At 51.1% G+C, this 16,633-nt stretch overlaps 1 protein-coding gene across 5 annotated transcripts in view; it reads right to left on the bottom strand.

Moving 5' to 3' along the window:
- AGAP1 (ArfGAP with GTPase domain, ankyrin repeat and PH domain 1) overlaps window positions 1–16,633 on the bottom strand; it is a 432,072-nt gene that overhangs the window by 179,418 nt on the left and 236,021 nt on the right. For 4 of the 5 annotated variants that reach the window (XM_025045420.1, XM_025045422.1, XM_025045423.1 and 1 more), the window contains exon 9: window positions 12,334–12,426. In XM_025045420.1, coding sequence (XP_024901188.1) covers window positions 12,334–12,426 — 93 coding nt within the window. Of the gene's footprint in view, window positions 1–10,841; window positions 11,726–12,333; window positions 12,427–16,633 lie in introns of those variants that run through there. The other variant, XM_015587867.2, reaches the window with a different exon arrangement.

Below are 16,633 nucleotides of genomic sequence, written 5' to 3'. Positions count from 1 at the left end.
GTTCCTATTTATTCTCTTCCTCATTTGGTTACCAGGATTTCACTTAGGGAAAAAAAGTCCGGTTACAATACAATCAAAATTATCTTCAAACATTATTTGTTATTTCTACTTTTCATGAAGTCCAAGGAAGAAGAAAATGCCCGCGACATCGACGTTAATGGTGGAAAGAGGGTCAGAGTAAAAAAAGGCAGGTCCCGCCTTAAATATAGCACATGATAAACGACACGTGACCCTGAGCCAAGTCACGAACCTTCCTGGGACTCAGTTTCTCCATATGGAAAGTGAGGGTCCCTTCTGGCTTTAAAAACAGCATGTTTTGTGCCAGGGCCCTGTGACTCCATAGTGGACACAGGAGAGTACCTGGTTATTTGGGGAAAAATGAGAAGATCACAGGGAAAAATAAGTCTCATCGTTCATGTACAGAATTACAATATGTCAATGTTCCATAAGTATATACACGTATTCATTCTTCATTCTTCTCTGAGATAGATTACTAAGAAAATAGAAACTTCTGAGTAGTACAATTTTAATTTTCATGCAAAAAAAAAAAAAAATGATCCAAGACCAAACCCAAATAAAGCGCTGGCGTGTGGCAGGGCCCTCCGGAACCTTCCTGCTGCCTACGCCGAGGGTGACACCTGTGCCACGGTGGCACTCAAAGCCCATCCGCTGTTTGACAAACACGCTGACATGCTTTCAAATGAAAGACATCGATAGCTATTAACTGTTCCTAGGGTTTGTTGAGAAAATACCGTGTGCCCACCCTCCCAGGCCCGCGGCTTCTGGTCACCCTTGAGTTTGCGAACTGCCACCCATTCTCTCCAGATCTACTGCCCTGGGCCCACCCACACTGCCGACACTCAGCCGCCCCTCACCCCAGTGCCTCCAGCGCCTCCTCAGAGAGGTCCAGCAAGTTTCAGAACTGTCCCCACCTGTCCCTTCCCTCCAACAGAGAGAGGCTAAACAAGCGTGTGCCTGTTTTCGGAAAAGAAATCAATGAAGACTGGGGAAAAAAAAATAACACTGAAATACCGTGAGTTGTCGTTTCTCTTGGGCTAGGAAATATTTTTGAGTTGCACATGATGCTGTATCAAAAGGCCGGGAAGTGCTTGAATGCGCTACTTTACGTAAAGCAGCAGCTCTTGAAATTCCCTTGATCAGAAGTGGCATTTCATGGTATTTAAATTTCTAATGCACTCAGTATAAATGGAGGAAAAATGAGCTTCGCTCTGCGTACACTCACGCACACACGCGCGTGCGTGCACACAGCGCCTAGGTGCCTCATTGAAGACTACGCACATTTGTCAAATGGAAACTGTCTTCACTTTAAGAAACCTACATGATATCGAATACAGTGTATATCATTAAAAACGTTCTTATGTAACATACAGCACAGAGTCAAAGCATCTGCCCCAGATACTCATCAGCATCTTCACGGAAGGGAAAAACGACAAATTCCGATGGAGAAACGCAGCAGACGCCACCCCAAGCAAACGACCAAGGTTAACGTCCAATAAGACGACGGTGTCGATACCATGTGCCCCCTGGCGAGGGCTCCGAGAGGGACACAATGCTTCCAGGGTGTTCCTGCCCAAGACGCATAACCCCAGTCTAGTCAAGAGGCAACATCAGACGATGCGGATTGAGAGGCACCGAACAGGTCTTCAACGGTGTCAAGGCCAGGAAGGTATGGAGACCATGGCACTGTCTCAGAGTGGAGGTGACCGAGCCGATAAAGCACCTGAACGCCAGCAGGGGACCTGGGCTGCACCCCCAGGCGGAAGCGGGGTGGGGTCTGCAGATGCGTTTCTGAGCTGCCCCACTGTCCACCCCCTGGTTTGGTCACTGCACCACGCTTACGGCTGCTAGAATTAGGGGACGCCGGGGGAGGGTATATGGGAACTCTGCACTATTTCTGCAAATCCTCTTCAAGCTTAGAACCATTTGACAACAAAAATTAGACATTTTAAAGCTCTCCATTAACCCACCCTGGTTCACTCGCTTGCATTCCTATTCATCCGATTTTAAACCAAACGTACACATATTTTCATGTTCTAATTATGATAAATACTGTTTTGTGCTTTCATTTATTATTCTATAAACCCTTTTCACACCTCTAGAAGTCTTCCAAGTGGCCATTCTAGTGGATGTATGCCCTAGGACTATTTGGCAGTCGCTAATTTAACTCCTTGCTTGTTGGATATTTGTAGTTCTGGGGTTTTATTATGATAAATAACTCTGCTATGAACTTCTTTGTACATTTAAGGCTTTTCCTTTTTCTCTTAAAGAATCATTCCCTTGGGATAAATTTCTAGGAGAGAGATCATTGGGACAAAGTGAATAAAAGTTTTTGTCTTTCATGTGCCGCTGCGTGTCCTCCAAGAGGGCCGGGCCAGCCTTTAGTGACACAACAATGCCCTTCTAAACTGTTTTCTCTTAATTTTAGTTAAGACTAGGATTTTATCATCTCTTGTGAATTATAAACCTAAGTATAAAATCGCTTCTTCGCATTGTTTTAAATTTCCAGTACTTTAAGTATGAACAAAGGAAGGCCAGATACGCATCCACGTCTATTTGCTTCTTTTGATTCTTATTTCCAGTCTCTTCTGTGTTTGTGTGTTGTGTATGTGTTGTGTGTGTTGTGTGCTATGTTGTGTGTGCTGTGTCGCGTGTGTTGTGTGTGCTGTGCCCACTCGTGTTTACCTGGTATATTCACACTTTTCTACAGAATTAATTTTTATGCATATTAACAACAATGTTTTTTTTTTACAGGACTTCTTGACGATAAACTTTTTTTTTTTTAGTGATAATTACATGAAAATTGTGGCTGATATGGATTAAACAAAAAAAATGGGGTAAAAATGGGCAATTATGAAAACAGTCCAGGGTTACTAAAATCTGAGGATTTGACATACATAATTCTTATAAATAAAATTACACAGTGAAAACATTTGTTTAGATGACATTTCTTCTGCATGAATATTGAAAAATAGCAGAGAAGTTTTAGAAGAAACCAGTTTTCTGAAATGGTTTCGGTGACTGGCAGGTTTCATTCTTTGAGGATTAAAAGATCTCTGTGTTTCATCTAGAGTACCTTATGCGGTACAGGAAACAGAGGTCAATTTAGAGGATGCTGAATTAAAAAATGTTCTTTATCTTAAAATATAACTTAATATAGAGTGCAACCTCTCAAATACATGTGTGTGTTGTGTTTGTGTGTGTGTTATGTGTGTTGTGTGTGGTTTGTGTATGTGGTATGTGTGTTGTGTTTGTGTGTGCTTTGTGTGTTATGTGTGGTGTATGTTGTGTGTGTTGTGTATGTGGTTTGTGTATGTTTTGTATGTTGTGTGCTATGTTGTGTGTGCTGTTGCATGTGTTGTGTATGCTGTTTGTGTGTTGTGTGTGTGTTGTTTGTGTGGTGTGTATGTGTGTGGTGTGTGTTTGTGAGTTGTGTTTGTGTGCTGTGTGTTGTGTTTGTGTGTGGTTTGTATATGTGGTGTGTGTGTTGTGTGTTTCTGTTATATGTGTTGTGTGTGTGGTTTGTATATGTATTGTGTGTGTTGTGTGCTATGTTGTGTGTGCTGTTTGTGTATGGTGTGTGTTGTGTATGTGGTGTTTGTGTTGTGTTTGTGTGTGCTATGTGTTGTGTTTGTGTGTGCTGCATGTGTGGTATGTGTGTTGTATTTGTGTGTGGTTTGTGTATGTGTCGTGTGTGTTGTGCTATATTGTATGTTGCGTGTTGTGTGTATTGTTTGCGTGTATGTGTATGTTGTGTGTCTGTGTGTTGTTTGTGTGTGGTATGTGTATGTGTTGTGTGTGTTGTGTGTGCTGTGTTGTAGTTGTGTGTGTGTTGTGTTTGTGTGGTGTGTTTGTGTGTGCTGTGTTTGTGTGTGGTTTGTGTATGTGTTGTGTGTGTTGTGTGTGTGTTGTGTGTGGTGTGTGTATTGTGTGTGTGTGTTCTTAGTGTCGTGTGTGTGTGTGTGCATGTGTGGTGTATGTGTTGTGTGTGTTGTGTGCTATGTTGTGTATGTTGTGTGTGTGTTGTGTGTGGTGTGTGGTGTGTGTGTTGTGTGTATTGTGTGTGTGTGTGTTCTTAGTGCCGTGTGTGTGTGTGCATGTGTATGTGTTTGTGTATTGTGTATATGGTGTGTGTGGTGTGTATGGTGTGTATGTTATGTGGTGTGTGTGAATGTAAAACAAGCACAAAGTTTGTTTTGGGAAAAGGGAAAACACTTGACACTGTCGCCCGCCTTCCCAGCCCGCCCTGTAGGCCCCGCGGGAGCGGAGCCACCTGAGCAGGCACTATTCGGAGGCACGTGGGCAAGGAGTCGGGGGGAGGACGCTCACGGCCACACGTCAGGGAGATGGCAGCAGGAGCCCGAGCCCCGATGACGCGTCAGGCAGGGAGGAGGCGGAGGACACCCCATCTCCTCGGGGACGGGGTGAGCCTTCCAGGAACAGGAGGCATTTGACGTGGGCTCTTCAGATGGCGGATTGTGATGAGCACAGAATAAAGAGACCAGTGCCATCCGACGTCGGGAGCTGCACCTGTGCAACGGCGGCAGCAGCCCCAAGGGACCCCGCGTACCCAGGTCGGGTGGGCACTGCTCGTGAGCCAGCCCTGGCTGCCCGGTCAGCCCCTGGGCCCGCGGGCCTGTCGGTGACCCTGACACGGGCGATCGTGAGGACCAGGGCCGAGTGCCAGACGGCACACGTGGTCAAGGACAGCGCCACATACACACCGCGTGGTGCAGGGACGCCAGGCGGAGAGCATACCCCTCCCTCGACTTCGGTCTGGCTTAGAAAAGACGGTCGTCGTACGCACAGGAACAAACGAGACGGGGAAGAACGTTCCAGGAGCACGTTCTAGGGTCTCCTGGACTTGAACCCCAGCTCCGCCCCTCGGCAGCACCTCCGCCTTGGCCGAACGACTTAACCTCCCCAGGCGTCGGACTCCCCACCTGCGGCTGGCCTAAGTGGTGTCACAGGTTGGCAGAGAAGTAAATGAAGTCGTCTTACTAAGGTGACGTGACCGTTTAAGGTAATTTGCCCACAGGAAAGGATCCGAGGAAGCCGCCCGGGCTGAGGACTGGCCTTCGCTTTTCTCTGACCGGGAGTAAAGTGTCCTGACACCGCACGAGGGGGAGGGGCTGCTGCAGAGAACGACGCGCTCCAGCCACGGTCCAGTGGGGCGTAGGAGGGTTGGAGCCGAAACCCTGAAACCGGACGTTTCGAGGACTGTACGCTTCCTGCCCAACACACGAAGCCTCGCAATGCAGGTTCTTCCGATTCTCAGACACATCGATGAGAAGAAAGTGGCCTTGCCTAGTAACACCAGAGAGGCCTATGGCAGAAGGCGTGCAGATGGAAAGTCACAGGTGGCCTCTGGGGTCACAGACCTGAACTGTCCCCATTCTGCTATTCTTCGCCAGCTGTGTGTTCTGGGCTGAACTGTGTCCTCCCAAAGTTCGTATATTTAAGCTCTAACCCCCAAAGTGACTGTATTTGGAGACGGGGCCCTTAAAGAAGTAATTAAGGTCCAATGAGGTCACGTGGGTGGGGCCCTAATCCAGTTTGACTGGCGGCCTAACAAGAGCAGCAGACACTGGGAGTGAACGCAGAGGAGAGACCATGTGAGGACACAAGAGGCAGCCGTCTGTGAGCCAGGAAGCGAGGCCCCCCAGGAACCAACCCCGACGTCAGCTCCGCCTCGAACCTCCAGCCTCCAAAACTGAGCAAAGAAACAAATTCTGTTTAAGCCACCCCAGCGTATGGTATTATGGCCGCCCTAGCAGACTGACACACTGTGTGATGCTGGGCAGGTCACCTCCCTGAGCCTTCGCTCACCTGTGAAATGGGAACCAGCAGAGGTCCTATTTCACAGTGCGAGGGGATGCCACCCAGAGCTGGAGCACAGCCTCGGGCACTGCACTAGGCCATAAACGCTGGCAGGTCATACCTGCCACTGTCACAGACCCCGGGAGAGGGAAGAAACACTCTGCTGAGGAAGGGGACAGGCGACAGTCGCTCAGGAAGGAAGAGGCTGTGCTGGCCGCCCCTCAGGGACACTGCCTCGGGCACTGCCCCCTGGGCCTGGAGCCCTGGGCCTCACACCGCCGCCTCGTGCAAACAGGTACGGCCATCTCCCCATGGCCGATGGGATCGCCACCCCTAACACTCGTCCAAAGGGCAGCCACAGCCCTTGGCACCTGCACACGACCGCCTTTCCAGATGCCCCTCCTGACACCCTCCTTTCCGCTGCTGTGCTCCCTCTGCCCCTTCCAGCCTCTGGTGACGGCCCACTCATAGCTCAGAGGCCAGCGGGATTGCCCCCCATCTCCCTCTCCCTCTCCCCGGCCCTCACCCAGTCAGCTCAGCAGAATCAACGTCCCTGAACTCCTGGGGAGGGCCCTTTAACCGCACCTCACTGCCACCCTCACCCACCAGCACTGGAGGCTGCGGGCTGGGGTCTTCATGGCTCATCTGAGCCCGGCCCGGGTTGTACCGCCCCCCCCCCAGCAGAGGGTCCAGGGCACGTACACGGGATGAGCATGCGACTATTATGGACTGAGTCTGATAGAAAATAATGCCCACACCCAACGTCTTATTCAAGACAAATTGTGGCAATGCGTGCCAACGTTAGCGCTGAGAAACGTCCCTCCTGTGTACGTGGACTTTGTATTTCTGAGCTCACGGGGAATTGTTTCGTGATCGTGGTTGAACTCTGGAAGAACATTCTGCCGAAATGCATCACTTAGTTGGACATTGTCCCAGCTCCTGGATCACGGATACTCAGGACACAGTGAGTCTTCAGCTGAACTTCCGCTCCTGGAAATAAAGCTAGCAAACGCTTGGGCATATGTTACTTTGTATCATCTTCACGCAGCCGTCACGTTTCAATGTTTCAAATTATTTCACAGCTTTATATTTAAATGATGGATTTTATACTTTGTTTCATGCAGTCTCCGGAAGCATTTTGTATAAAGCATGTGGCCATGGCCTACAGTGCCACAAGGGTCGGGGGTGGCGGAGGGTGTGTGGGTATCCGGTCAGAGACGGATGACTGTAAATTCCTACGTAGCATCCAGATATTCTGAATTGTTTTGCTGATGACAGATATCTGAGGAGTCAAATTAAAAGCATGTGATGCACCCACCTGACCTGTTAAATTAACAATCGTAATGGGCTGAGTCTGGTGTGCACCGTGCAGCAGGCCGGACACGATACTCTCGGGGAGCTGTGCACCCAAGCGAGGTAAATGGGCCTTCAGGGCCCCAGGGTCTGCATCTGTCAATTACCTGCTCCTGGGCAACTAACAGGGCACCCGATGCCCGGCAGAGCTGATCTGCCACGTGGGTGGACAGTGCGCTCCCAGGGCGCCTTCTGCTCACCTTGACTCCTCTGTGGTCACGCGTGCCACCGTGCGGACGCGTATGCAGACGTGGCGCGGAGGGCGTAGCGACCGCAGAGGCCACTCTTCCCGCGGCTGTCCCCCCTTTCTCCTCGGATCCCTGCAAAGTTTGTTTGGTCTTCGGGTTTGTTTCCTCCATGACGAAGATGTTGAAGTGAGTGTCACTAGGTGGCCTTTATTCTGCCAACGCCACACTGTCCACGACCTCATGCCCGTCCCCGACGAGGCGGGTGGGCGGCTGTGCGCAGCTGGCCACGGGGGTTAACACAGAGGTCCCTCCCACTTAACTGACACCTGAGAATCAAAAACGCGGCCGCTTCAGGATGGTTCACAGACCCGATGGCAATGGGCTACCGGAAGGCTCCACGCCAGCTGGCTCCTCCTGACGGCTGGGGAAGGGCTTTCTGGTGGCTTCAGGTGGCTGCTGAAAAACAGCTACTCTCACTGGCTAACCATCTGCTCTAGAGATGGCCATGTCATCTGAGTTCAAGGTCAAAATTCAGATGTGAAAAAAGTCTCACAAAGACACTTGGTGCTTTGGTGTATCAGGGAGCATCACAAGGTAAGGTCTGCAGCAGGATCTCGTGGGTCCAAGTTCCCAGAAGGTGTGCCCTGGCGTGACTCGGCAGAGCAAGAACCAAACGGGGTGGGTGACCCCCGAGTGGCCGTCGCAGCTGCCATCACGGCTCACGTCTCCCTGCACCCACTTCTTTGCCTGAATTTCTTCAATGTCAGTGGAGACTTGTTTCTCTCAATCATCGACCAGGTGATGAAGTAACTACGTTCTGAAGGCAGTCAGCGGATGCAGTGTCGTGCCCACAAGTCTCTGAAAGCTGAGTCCTGCCAGCACCTAAACCCTTAAAAAACAAACCACCAGGCAAGGGGCGCACTAGCCACGACCGAGACGGGCCTGTGGGGGCCCTTCGGAGGGGGTCTGCGCTGACGGGGATGCGTCTTTGCTGCAGCCTGATTTGCAGGATGCCCTTGGACCCTTCCTGAATCTACGATTCCTAAGTGACCCTGGGCATCCCACCTCTGACGGCCCAACTAAAGTGGGGGAGGGGAAGACTGGCTGGATAAAGACCGCTGGCCTGTCTGGGGGTGGGGGTGAGGGGCAGAGAAGCATACTAAGGCGAAGACAGCATTTTTAAAACTCAGTTTCACTCTTTGAAATCTCACACGAGACAACATCCTGCCTTGAAAGATTCAGTAAGTTTTCTTCTTTGTCTCTACCAAAAAAAAAAAGATGTTTTTTTCCGATTGTGTCAGCGTGGCAAGACACACTGCTCAAGATTTTGGAACTTCAAACACACTCGCGTGTATGTGGCCGAGTGCGAGGCTAGGGCACTCGGTCTGTTCTTGCTGAGTGAGGGGCCAGCAGGGCCAGGAGAGTCTGCGGGGGAGGGGCGGGGCCGGGCCGGGGCCGGGCTGAGGCCGAGGCTGAGGCTCCGCACCGTAATAGAGAGATTAAAAACCTCGGAAGGGAAAGAAAGGAAGGAGAGCACACAGCTGCCGTCCCCCAAACAGACCTCCCATCTGCCACCCACGATTTGCATGTCACCTTCTCCGGGCTCATTTGTACTTCATTAACTGCCATTGACTTAACAAGATTTATGCAAATGACACCATAGGAGCTCCCTAACTCCCACTGCAATCAAGTGATTATGTATGTACAACTCTCCACAGCAATGAAAAATTAATACGTGACAAGCCCACTCGCCGCTGAGCCGGGCCCCTGGCTTTTTATTTTTCTGGCTTTGCTTTTTAATTTTTATTCGAATAGACCTTATCTTATCAGTAACAAAAGAAGAAACAGAACCGGCTGGACCCAATCTCCTCCACGGCCCCAACGGGGAGGTGGGCCCAGGTCCTCGAGAAATGAAGTTACGTTGCAGGAAATAAGTCATATTCTTGCTAAGTCTTTAACCGGGAAAAAGAGAAAGAGATCAGAAGCCTCCACCCCGACGAGGAACGAGGGGTAAAGTGTGAGACACGGCCGGCGTGATCACCGGAACACGCGGTCTGTACAAACACACGTCGGGTGGCAGAGCGTGAAGAGGCCTCGCCCGTGCCCCGCACCATCCGTTCCAAGATCCATGTGAGCAGGAGACAAAGGGACTCTGCGGTGACCCCAAGTACTGCCCAGGCCCCCAAACCATCACCCTGCCAGTCCCTCGAAGGTCGCCGAGGGCCCGGGAAGCGGGGTGCGGGGGGCCCCAGCACACAGACCAGGTCTTGACCACGGGCTGAGCAACAAGGCAAAGTGCCCTGCTGCTGGTGACGAGGACAGGGAACGTGTGCGGCAAACAGAATCCTGGCGGGTGAAAGGCCCCCGCCCCACGAGGGCACACGAGCGGGTGTTTTCCCTGGAGAGACGTGTCGCTGCAGGCACAGCCTTACCAGTTCCCTCCCCAGAGCTGAAGGCATTTTCGTCTGAGGCCAGGGCCACGAGGTTGAAACACACGACTTCGCCCTCTAAGCTTTCGCAAGGTCGCCTGCCAAGGCGGGGGAGGGCACGGCACGGGCCCGAATCCCGGCCGCACGGCCCCCTAGGCTGCCCGGGCTGGAACGCGTGCCCCACCCGGGTTTAGCCTAAAACGAGGAGAATGCAGCTGCCCCAGCGTGGCGATGCCGGGGCTCAGCGGCACGCGACGTGGAAAGCGCTGAACAAAGCCTAAGCGCGCGTTTTACTGTTCGTTTAGTCAACACACAGGTGTGTCGCGTGTCCGCAGCGAGGGCAGGCGCTGCTCATGCGGCTCCCTCCTGCGAGCCTCTCACTTAGTTCACAGCTGACGTCGCCGCATGGGGAGGGGTGAGAATCTGGACCGTCTCTAAGGATCTGGGTTCGTTTATAAACGTGGCACACGTGCGTGTGCGATCACTCTATCTGTGCCACCCCCAGAAAGAGCTGACGAAGGTGCCCTGCGTGTGACTCATCCGAAAACTCAGATTTGCTGGAATTAAAAAATGCCTCACGGGTTCCCCACATCCCAGGGCGGACATCGTGCAGCCCCATTTCACAGCTGCGGACTCTCAGGCCTGGAACATCCTGGCTCGGGGCACGATGACCCGCCAGGTGTGGAAGGCGCTCGCCTGTGGTCACACGCGTGCAGGGACGGCCATGAGGGACAAGGACCTGGTGAGCCTCCTGCGCCTGGATTCACCAGGAAATCAGACCCTGATTTAGATCTTGACGAGACGATTCTGGGCTTTCACCACTGAGAGGCTTCCGAGGGCCGGATAACAATGCTCATGTCGCGCGTGAGGGCCACCCCACCCGCACGCACGCACGCTCGGAACCTAGGCTGCAGAGCGAGCCCCTTCTGCAGAGGAGCAGGGCACAAGCTGGGTGGAGGCTCCGATCACACCGGGGCCTGCCCATCGAGCACCCAACTCTCATCGACACGGGATGTGAATTAAGGAAACTGTCTGGTATTAAGTTTTAATATTTCCGAAAGAAAATGTCGCAGGACCAATTTTTTAAATGAGAGGGAGAGAGTAAAATGAGTTTTATAATTCTAGTGGAAACAGCATCAATGGCATAGAAATCACACATTAAAATTACCTGACGTAGAGAATCGGGTTTATAAATAATCGCACAGAATAAGCAACTACGTGCTGCATTCTCCAGTAAAGAAATTGTAAAATTGAAGACGTCACCAACCAACGAACAGGACAGAAGATTTTTCTTAACGGTGCCCCAGGCTAGTCCACAGCTGGCGCCCAGTACCTCGACCGGTCCTGAAAGGGACCCTGTGGACTCCCTGCTCTGCCCCCCACACCCCGCGTCTTTCTAACCTACCTGACTACCCCCCACACCACCCCCAACACCACGCTGGCTGGGGCTCCAGCTCCCACTGCATCCCTGTGGTTTCGGTGGATGCGACTGTCCCATGGAAAGACTCTAGCCCTGTTGAAGGGTGGCCAGTGCCAGCACACGTTCCTACGAGATGCGCTGAACCACCTAGGTACCCGCAGAGGACGGCAAAGAGTGACCACGCAGAGGGACACGTCGGCCACTTCGGTGCCCATAGAGGCAGCGCTATTATCCTGCCTGCAGGTTGGTTTTTTTTTTCCTGTCTCAAGCAGAATGCAATCTGCATCGACTGGCCTCCTTTAACAAACTAAAAGATGACATTTCCAGAAGCCACCGTGCCGGGCTGAACTCCTCATTTTTATTTTCCTTGGAAATGCAACGGCGAAAGATGTCCCGCGAATTCTCGTTTCGCTTGCGACATAAAGCGAATGGCTATCTGGTTTCTGGGCCGTTCCAGGCTGGCAACCTCGGCCAAAACAAATGCGCGGGATCCAGTCCTGTCGCGTAATGAGGAAGTTTAATTAAGGCCCCGCATTACAGCTGTAAATGTTCCTTTATATAATAAGGTCTAAATGAAACTGAACCTAATCAAAGTTACAATTCCTTCATTAGCAAATTACAAACAAGAGCGCCCAGCTGACACACCGGCTATGATTATCACAACTAATTGCCTCGTTGTTACAAACTAGCCTGAAACAGTGTTCAGATGTCCGCCTGCGAGAGCAAATTAGGGCCACATCGGGCCGTTCCTGTGATCACAAGGGGCTCTTGTGCGAAACCTGATTTACCCCGCCGACTGGTGGCCGGCGGCCCAATCAAAGCCGAGCCACAAAGGCAGCCTTTGAAGCCAGCGCAGCCTCGAAACACACTCCATATGCAGGCGGGCAGACTGCACTTCATTAGATCTGTTGTCGCATTTCCCTCTTCTTATTCTAATGATCCTATTTTAATACACACAGGAACCTCTTCTAATTGATGTCAAGTGAGTGACTTCGACATTCATCAACAGAGCACATCAAACGGCCCTGGCACGGGGGCCGGCGTCACGGCGCGGGGAGCCGAGGTGTGTCCCCAGCTCGAGGCCAGGGGACGGCAGCGTGCGTACCTGTTTAATGGGGATGGCTCGGCCGCTGCCGATGCTGTCCGCCCGGCCCTCCAGGCCTTTCTTCTCTTTGTCTGGGTCGCTCCCTTTCCGAGACTGCAAAACGAAAACAAAGTTAGCATCGGGTAAGGGCTGCGGTTCACAGCTGGCAGAAGGGAGGCCCTCAGCGGCACGGCTTCTGCAAACGGGTGCCTGGCAGCCGTGGGGAACGTCTGTGTGGACGCGCACGCGCGTGCACGCGCAGCCCGGGAGCAGACTGCGGAGCTGCTCGTCCCCGCGGACCCGTCATCTTACGGAGGGTTCTCTAAACTTTTCCCCCTACTTTTCCACTGCAAAATTACCTTTTGATTCTTTTTTAAAAGAGTCCAAAATTCAATTACTAGAAACCAATGAACCATTTAGGAGAGTAACGCCCAAGAGGAAAACACATCCTCGGTCTGCGGCGAATCCAGCGAGGAGCAGAGGGATCGTTTAGAAAACCTACGACATAAGTGTATATATTTAATTAACGTCTGAAGGATTCCAGAAATTCTATTGACGACTCAGCTGCGCAACTGAACGGCACACCCTCGAGTCGTAGCGAGGCGCTGCTACTGCTTCTTCGGATCGCGTCTGGATGGCTAGGGAGTAGCAGAGTCGGGGGCAGACTAAGACTATTTTTTGTGCAATACCACACAAAAAATAACAAACGGGGGGGGGGAAAAACCAGTTGAGAATATCATTTTTGACAAAACCTCAGGACCTGGCTCTGCTCTGCCAAGCTCCAGAGACAGTTTTCCTGGCCGTGCTGCTGACGTTACAGGAAGTGGCGGTGGCCGGCCAGGGGAGGCCACCTCCGAAAGCCACGGGGCCCTGGGGACAGTGGAGGGACACCGCGGCTACGTCTCCATCTCTCGACGGCATGAGGAAGTGAGGGCACAATGATTTTCTGACAGATTTATTTTATTATGAGAGAAAGATCTGAGTCTCGTCCTCCTTAATAACTGCGCTGACAAGTGACAACTTCACTCCATTACTTTTCAATGGGAACATTACTCACGCAATATTGAAAATGGAGAAACATTTTCATGTGCTTTTCAAATCTGAGATGATATATGAAACGAGCAGACGGCGTGGTGTCCAGGGCTGATGCGAAAAGCTCATGAAATCCAGCTTCAAAGGGCGTGAGACGCAGCAGCGGATTTTATTTTATTTTTCAGTATGAAAAGAGGCAATATCCTGGGACGCCAGGGAGAGAAGTTCCCATGGCCTACACTCAGAGGCAGCACTTCGATGGGCCCGCGGGCTCCTGAGAAGCGTGCTTCCTCGATAATTCTAAGAGCTGGTGTTTACTGAACCCCTATGTGCTGGGCACTGGGGGCTTTTTTGCTTCAGGATAGTACAGACGTGGAAGAAGGTAACAGGAAATAAAACAAGCAGCAAACAGAAAGTGGCAGAAGACTATAAAACTTAAGGTTCATCCCCGTGGGCTTGAAGGGAAATGGAGATACTTATCAATCCCTTGTCGTGAATTTTAGCTACGGGTTAGGGACCGCTTCCCTCTCATTAGTTCTATAATTAATAATGTGTAGTAAGAGCTACGTAATAACCCTAAATTCTTTTCCCACATCTCAATTCATGGGAAAGCTGGAACTCGAGGTTCCTATTTGTAATGTAAGATTCAAAGCTCACGGTGATAACATTTAAAAAATTTTTTAATCAATGGAGAATCACTGAAGGTACCTTTGACATCTTATGAATTCTAAATTCCTAAATTTGGAAATCCATCTTCATTATTCTCTATTAACCAGCATAATTAACAAAGCAAACATAAAAAAAAAAAAATTAACATCTTCCTCAAGGCGGCACATCTGTCCCCACAGCCACTCAGCAGAATTTCCAGATTCTAGGAGAAGCAAGACCATGAGGAATCAAACTCGATGTCTGATCGCACACTCGACATGAATGAGACTGAAACGCGGCCAGACTCACACCTGACAACTCTACCATTTGGTCCGAGTCCTAAACCCGAAATTCTGAGAGAGCAGTAACGAGGTGTGAGGCACAAGGGTTTGCTCTATCTTACTTAGTCCTACGATCACGTCCCTACAACGGGCTGTAGGATCTGCCCATCCAGCTGAAATCCAGCTACTAAACCAAAGCGAAGCCTTCGGACGGAAGACACTGCAGCACATACACCTCCCCAGGAAGGTCTCCGATTTTTCTGCCGACTCTGAGCCGACGTCGGCGAGAGCACACCCTCGTGTCTCTGCTGAAACGGCCCCGCGACATCGCCGGATACAAAGCAGCTCGTGGCAGCAGCTGCAGGTGTCAGGGGCGACAAGGCGATGTGCCCCGCCTGACACGCAGACCGAGAACCCGGACGAGAGCGTGTCGCACCCGTCGTGAAAGGTCGGCAGTGGCTGCTCGGCCTCCACAAACACCGAACGCGGGGAGGGAAGGTTCGGCTGGTCTCGCTGGCACCTCCTCCTTCACAAAAATGTTTAACTTTCTCCCATGTGGTGACAGAAAGCACCAAAGGAGACCCTCTCCCCTGCCTGCTCCACGGACAAGCAGCATCGCTGCCAGGAGCCCTCGCGATGGAATGGAAGCCTGATGTTCCCCTCGTGACCAGGGAGCAGGTCAGAGGCTGCCGTGGGACCCACGCTCCCCTCCTCTGCACAAGACAAACACCACGCGAACCGTCCTCTCCACGCTCTCCGTGTCGATGCCTTGTTTTCTCAGCAAGGCTCTCTGAGCTGGGGAGCGTGTCCCTTCACAATCTCTGGTCACAGGGTAGGCTCGGCTCTGTTTAACGGTGTCGGCGTAACACGGTGCGCTGTTAAAAATACCGTGCAAATGACACTTGACGAGAGGAGAAGCAGAGCGGTGTACGACGACGGACACACGCAGAGTCAGTTTAAAATGTGGGTAAGAGAAACGCCAGATCTGAGGCGGCGCTCGTGACCTGGGCAGCCACAGCCGGACAGGAGGCGGCGCCTCTGACCTATGTTTATTGCTGGCAGCAGCGGCAACAAAATGCTCGCATTCGATGAGCTGCACGGTGACTATGCACATCTGCTTTTCATCTCTGTATGTCTGAATACGCTTTCCTAAAAAAGCATCTCAAACACATGGAAATGACGGCTACTGAACTAATCGTCCTAAGAACCCAAATTACAAAACCGGTTGAATGGATATAGCCTTTTAACATTTCTTTTCTCAAGACAATGATTTTTGTCAAAGAAATAAGCAAAATAAGATGTCATTTACTTTTTGATGACTTAAGTATAACTCCCACCACAAACGTAACACATAATTTGCTACTACAGGAGAGATTTTAAGTTTGCACTGTTTTTGCAAAAAAGGCATGTGATTTACCCTTGTTTAAAAACGTATCCACGTGCAAACAGAAACATCTGGGGCTGTAAAACATCCCTGTAAATGTACATTACGGGTCTACTTTATAGAATTCATAAGTGTGGTATTTGGAAAATGATGTGCGTGCTACTTAATTAACTCTGGCCCCCGCACGACGATCTAATAAATAAGGTGGGCAGCGTCCCGCATCTGGGTCTCATACTCCCCGTCTGCACGGGTTTTTATTCATGAATATTGTCCAGCACGTGGCACATCTGTCCTCCTGCACGCTTTTACATAAACACACTTTTTTTTTTTTTGTCAATTTAAGCCCACAATTACCAACCATCGCCAGGTACGAAGCGTCTACGAAATTTTACGTATTTAAGAATAGCTGCAAACTGGTAACAGTGAGAGCTCAGCCTCTTAATTGCTACAATTTTGAAATTAATTTGCCGTCTTGTCATTGCCGTTCCTTGGCTGACACTGACATCTAGTGGCGCTGGTATTCCCAAGACTTTCAGCTTAAAAATACCCACGCATCCCCGTCACCGTCATCCCCGTCACCGTCATCCCCGTCACCCTCATCCCCGTCACCTACCACAACACAGGTCCTTCCTGGGGTTTGAACTGTCTTTTCCTTAAACCCGTGTGGCACCTTCCAGGACCCGAAATTTCTGTTCCCACTAATAACAGTTATGCAGCTGGATTTAGTTTCCACGAGGGTTAACTCTCAAACTGCTCTCCAGCACTTAAAGAGGACAGACATTGATGACACACGGCTTCACCGGCACCGTGTGTAACGGCAGACACGGCAGTCACGGCATGATTCACGGTGACTGTCGGTCACCATAAGGGTGGGTTTTTACCGGCTCCGGTAGCTGGCGCACCGGCCAGGGCAGCTGGCGTCCTCCAGGGTGCCGATGCGGGAAGAGACCGCTTCTCTCCATTCTTCCCCGAGCAC

The sequence above is a fragment of the Pteropus alecto genome, unplaced genomic scaffold, assembly GCF_000325575.1.
Source record: "Pteropus alecto unplaced genomic scaffold, ASM32557v1 scaffold143, whole genome shotgun sequence".
NCBI classification, from domain to species: domain Eukaryota; kingdom Metazoa; phylum Chordata; class Mammalia; order Chiroptera; family Pteropodidae; genus Pteropus; species Pteropus alecto.
Note: the sequence above shows the minus strand (reverse complement) of the source record. Positions and strands in the feature narration are given on the sequence as shown.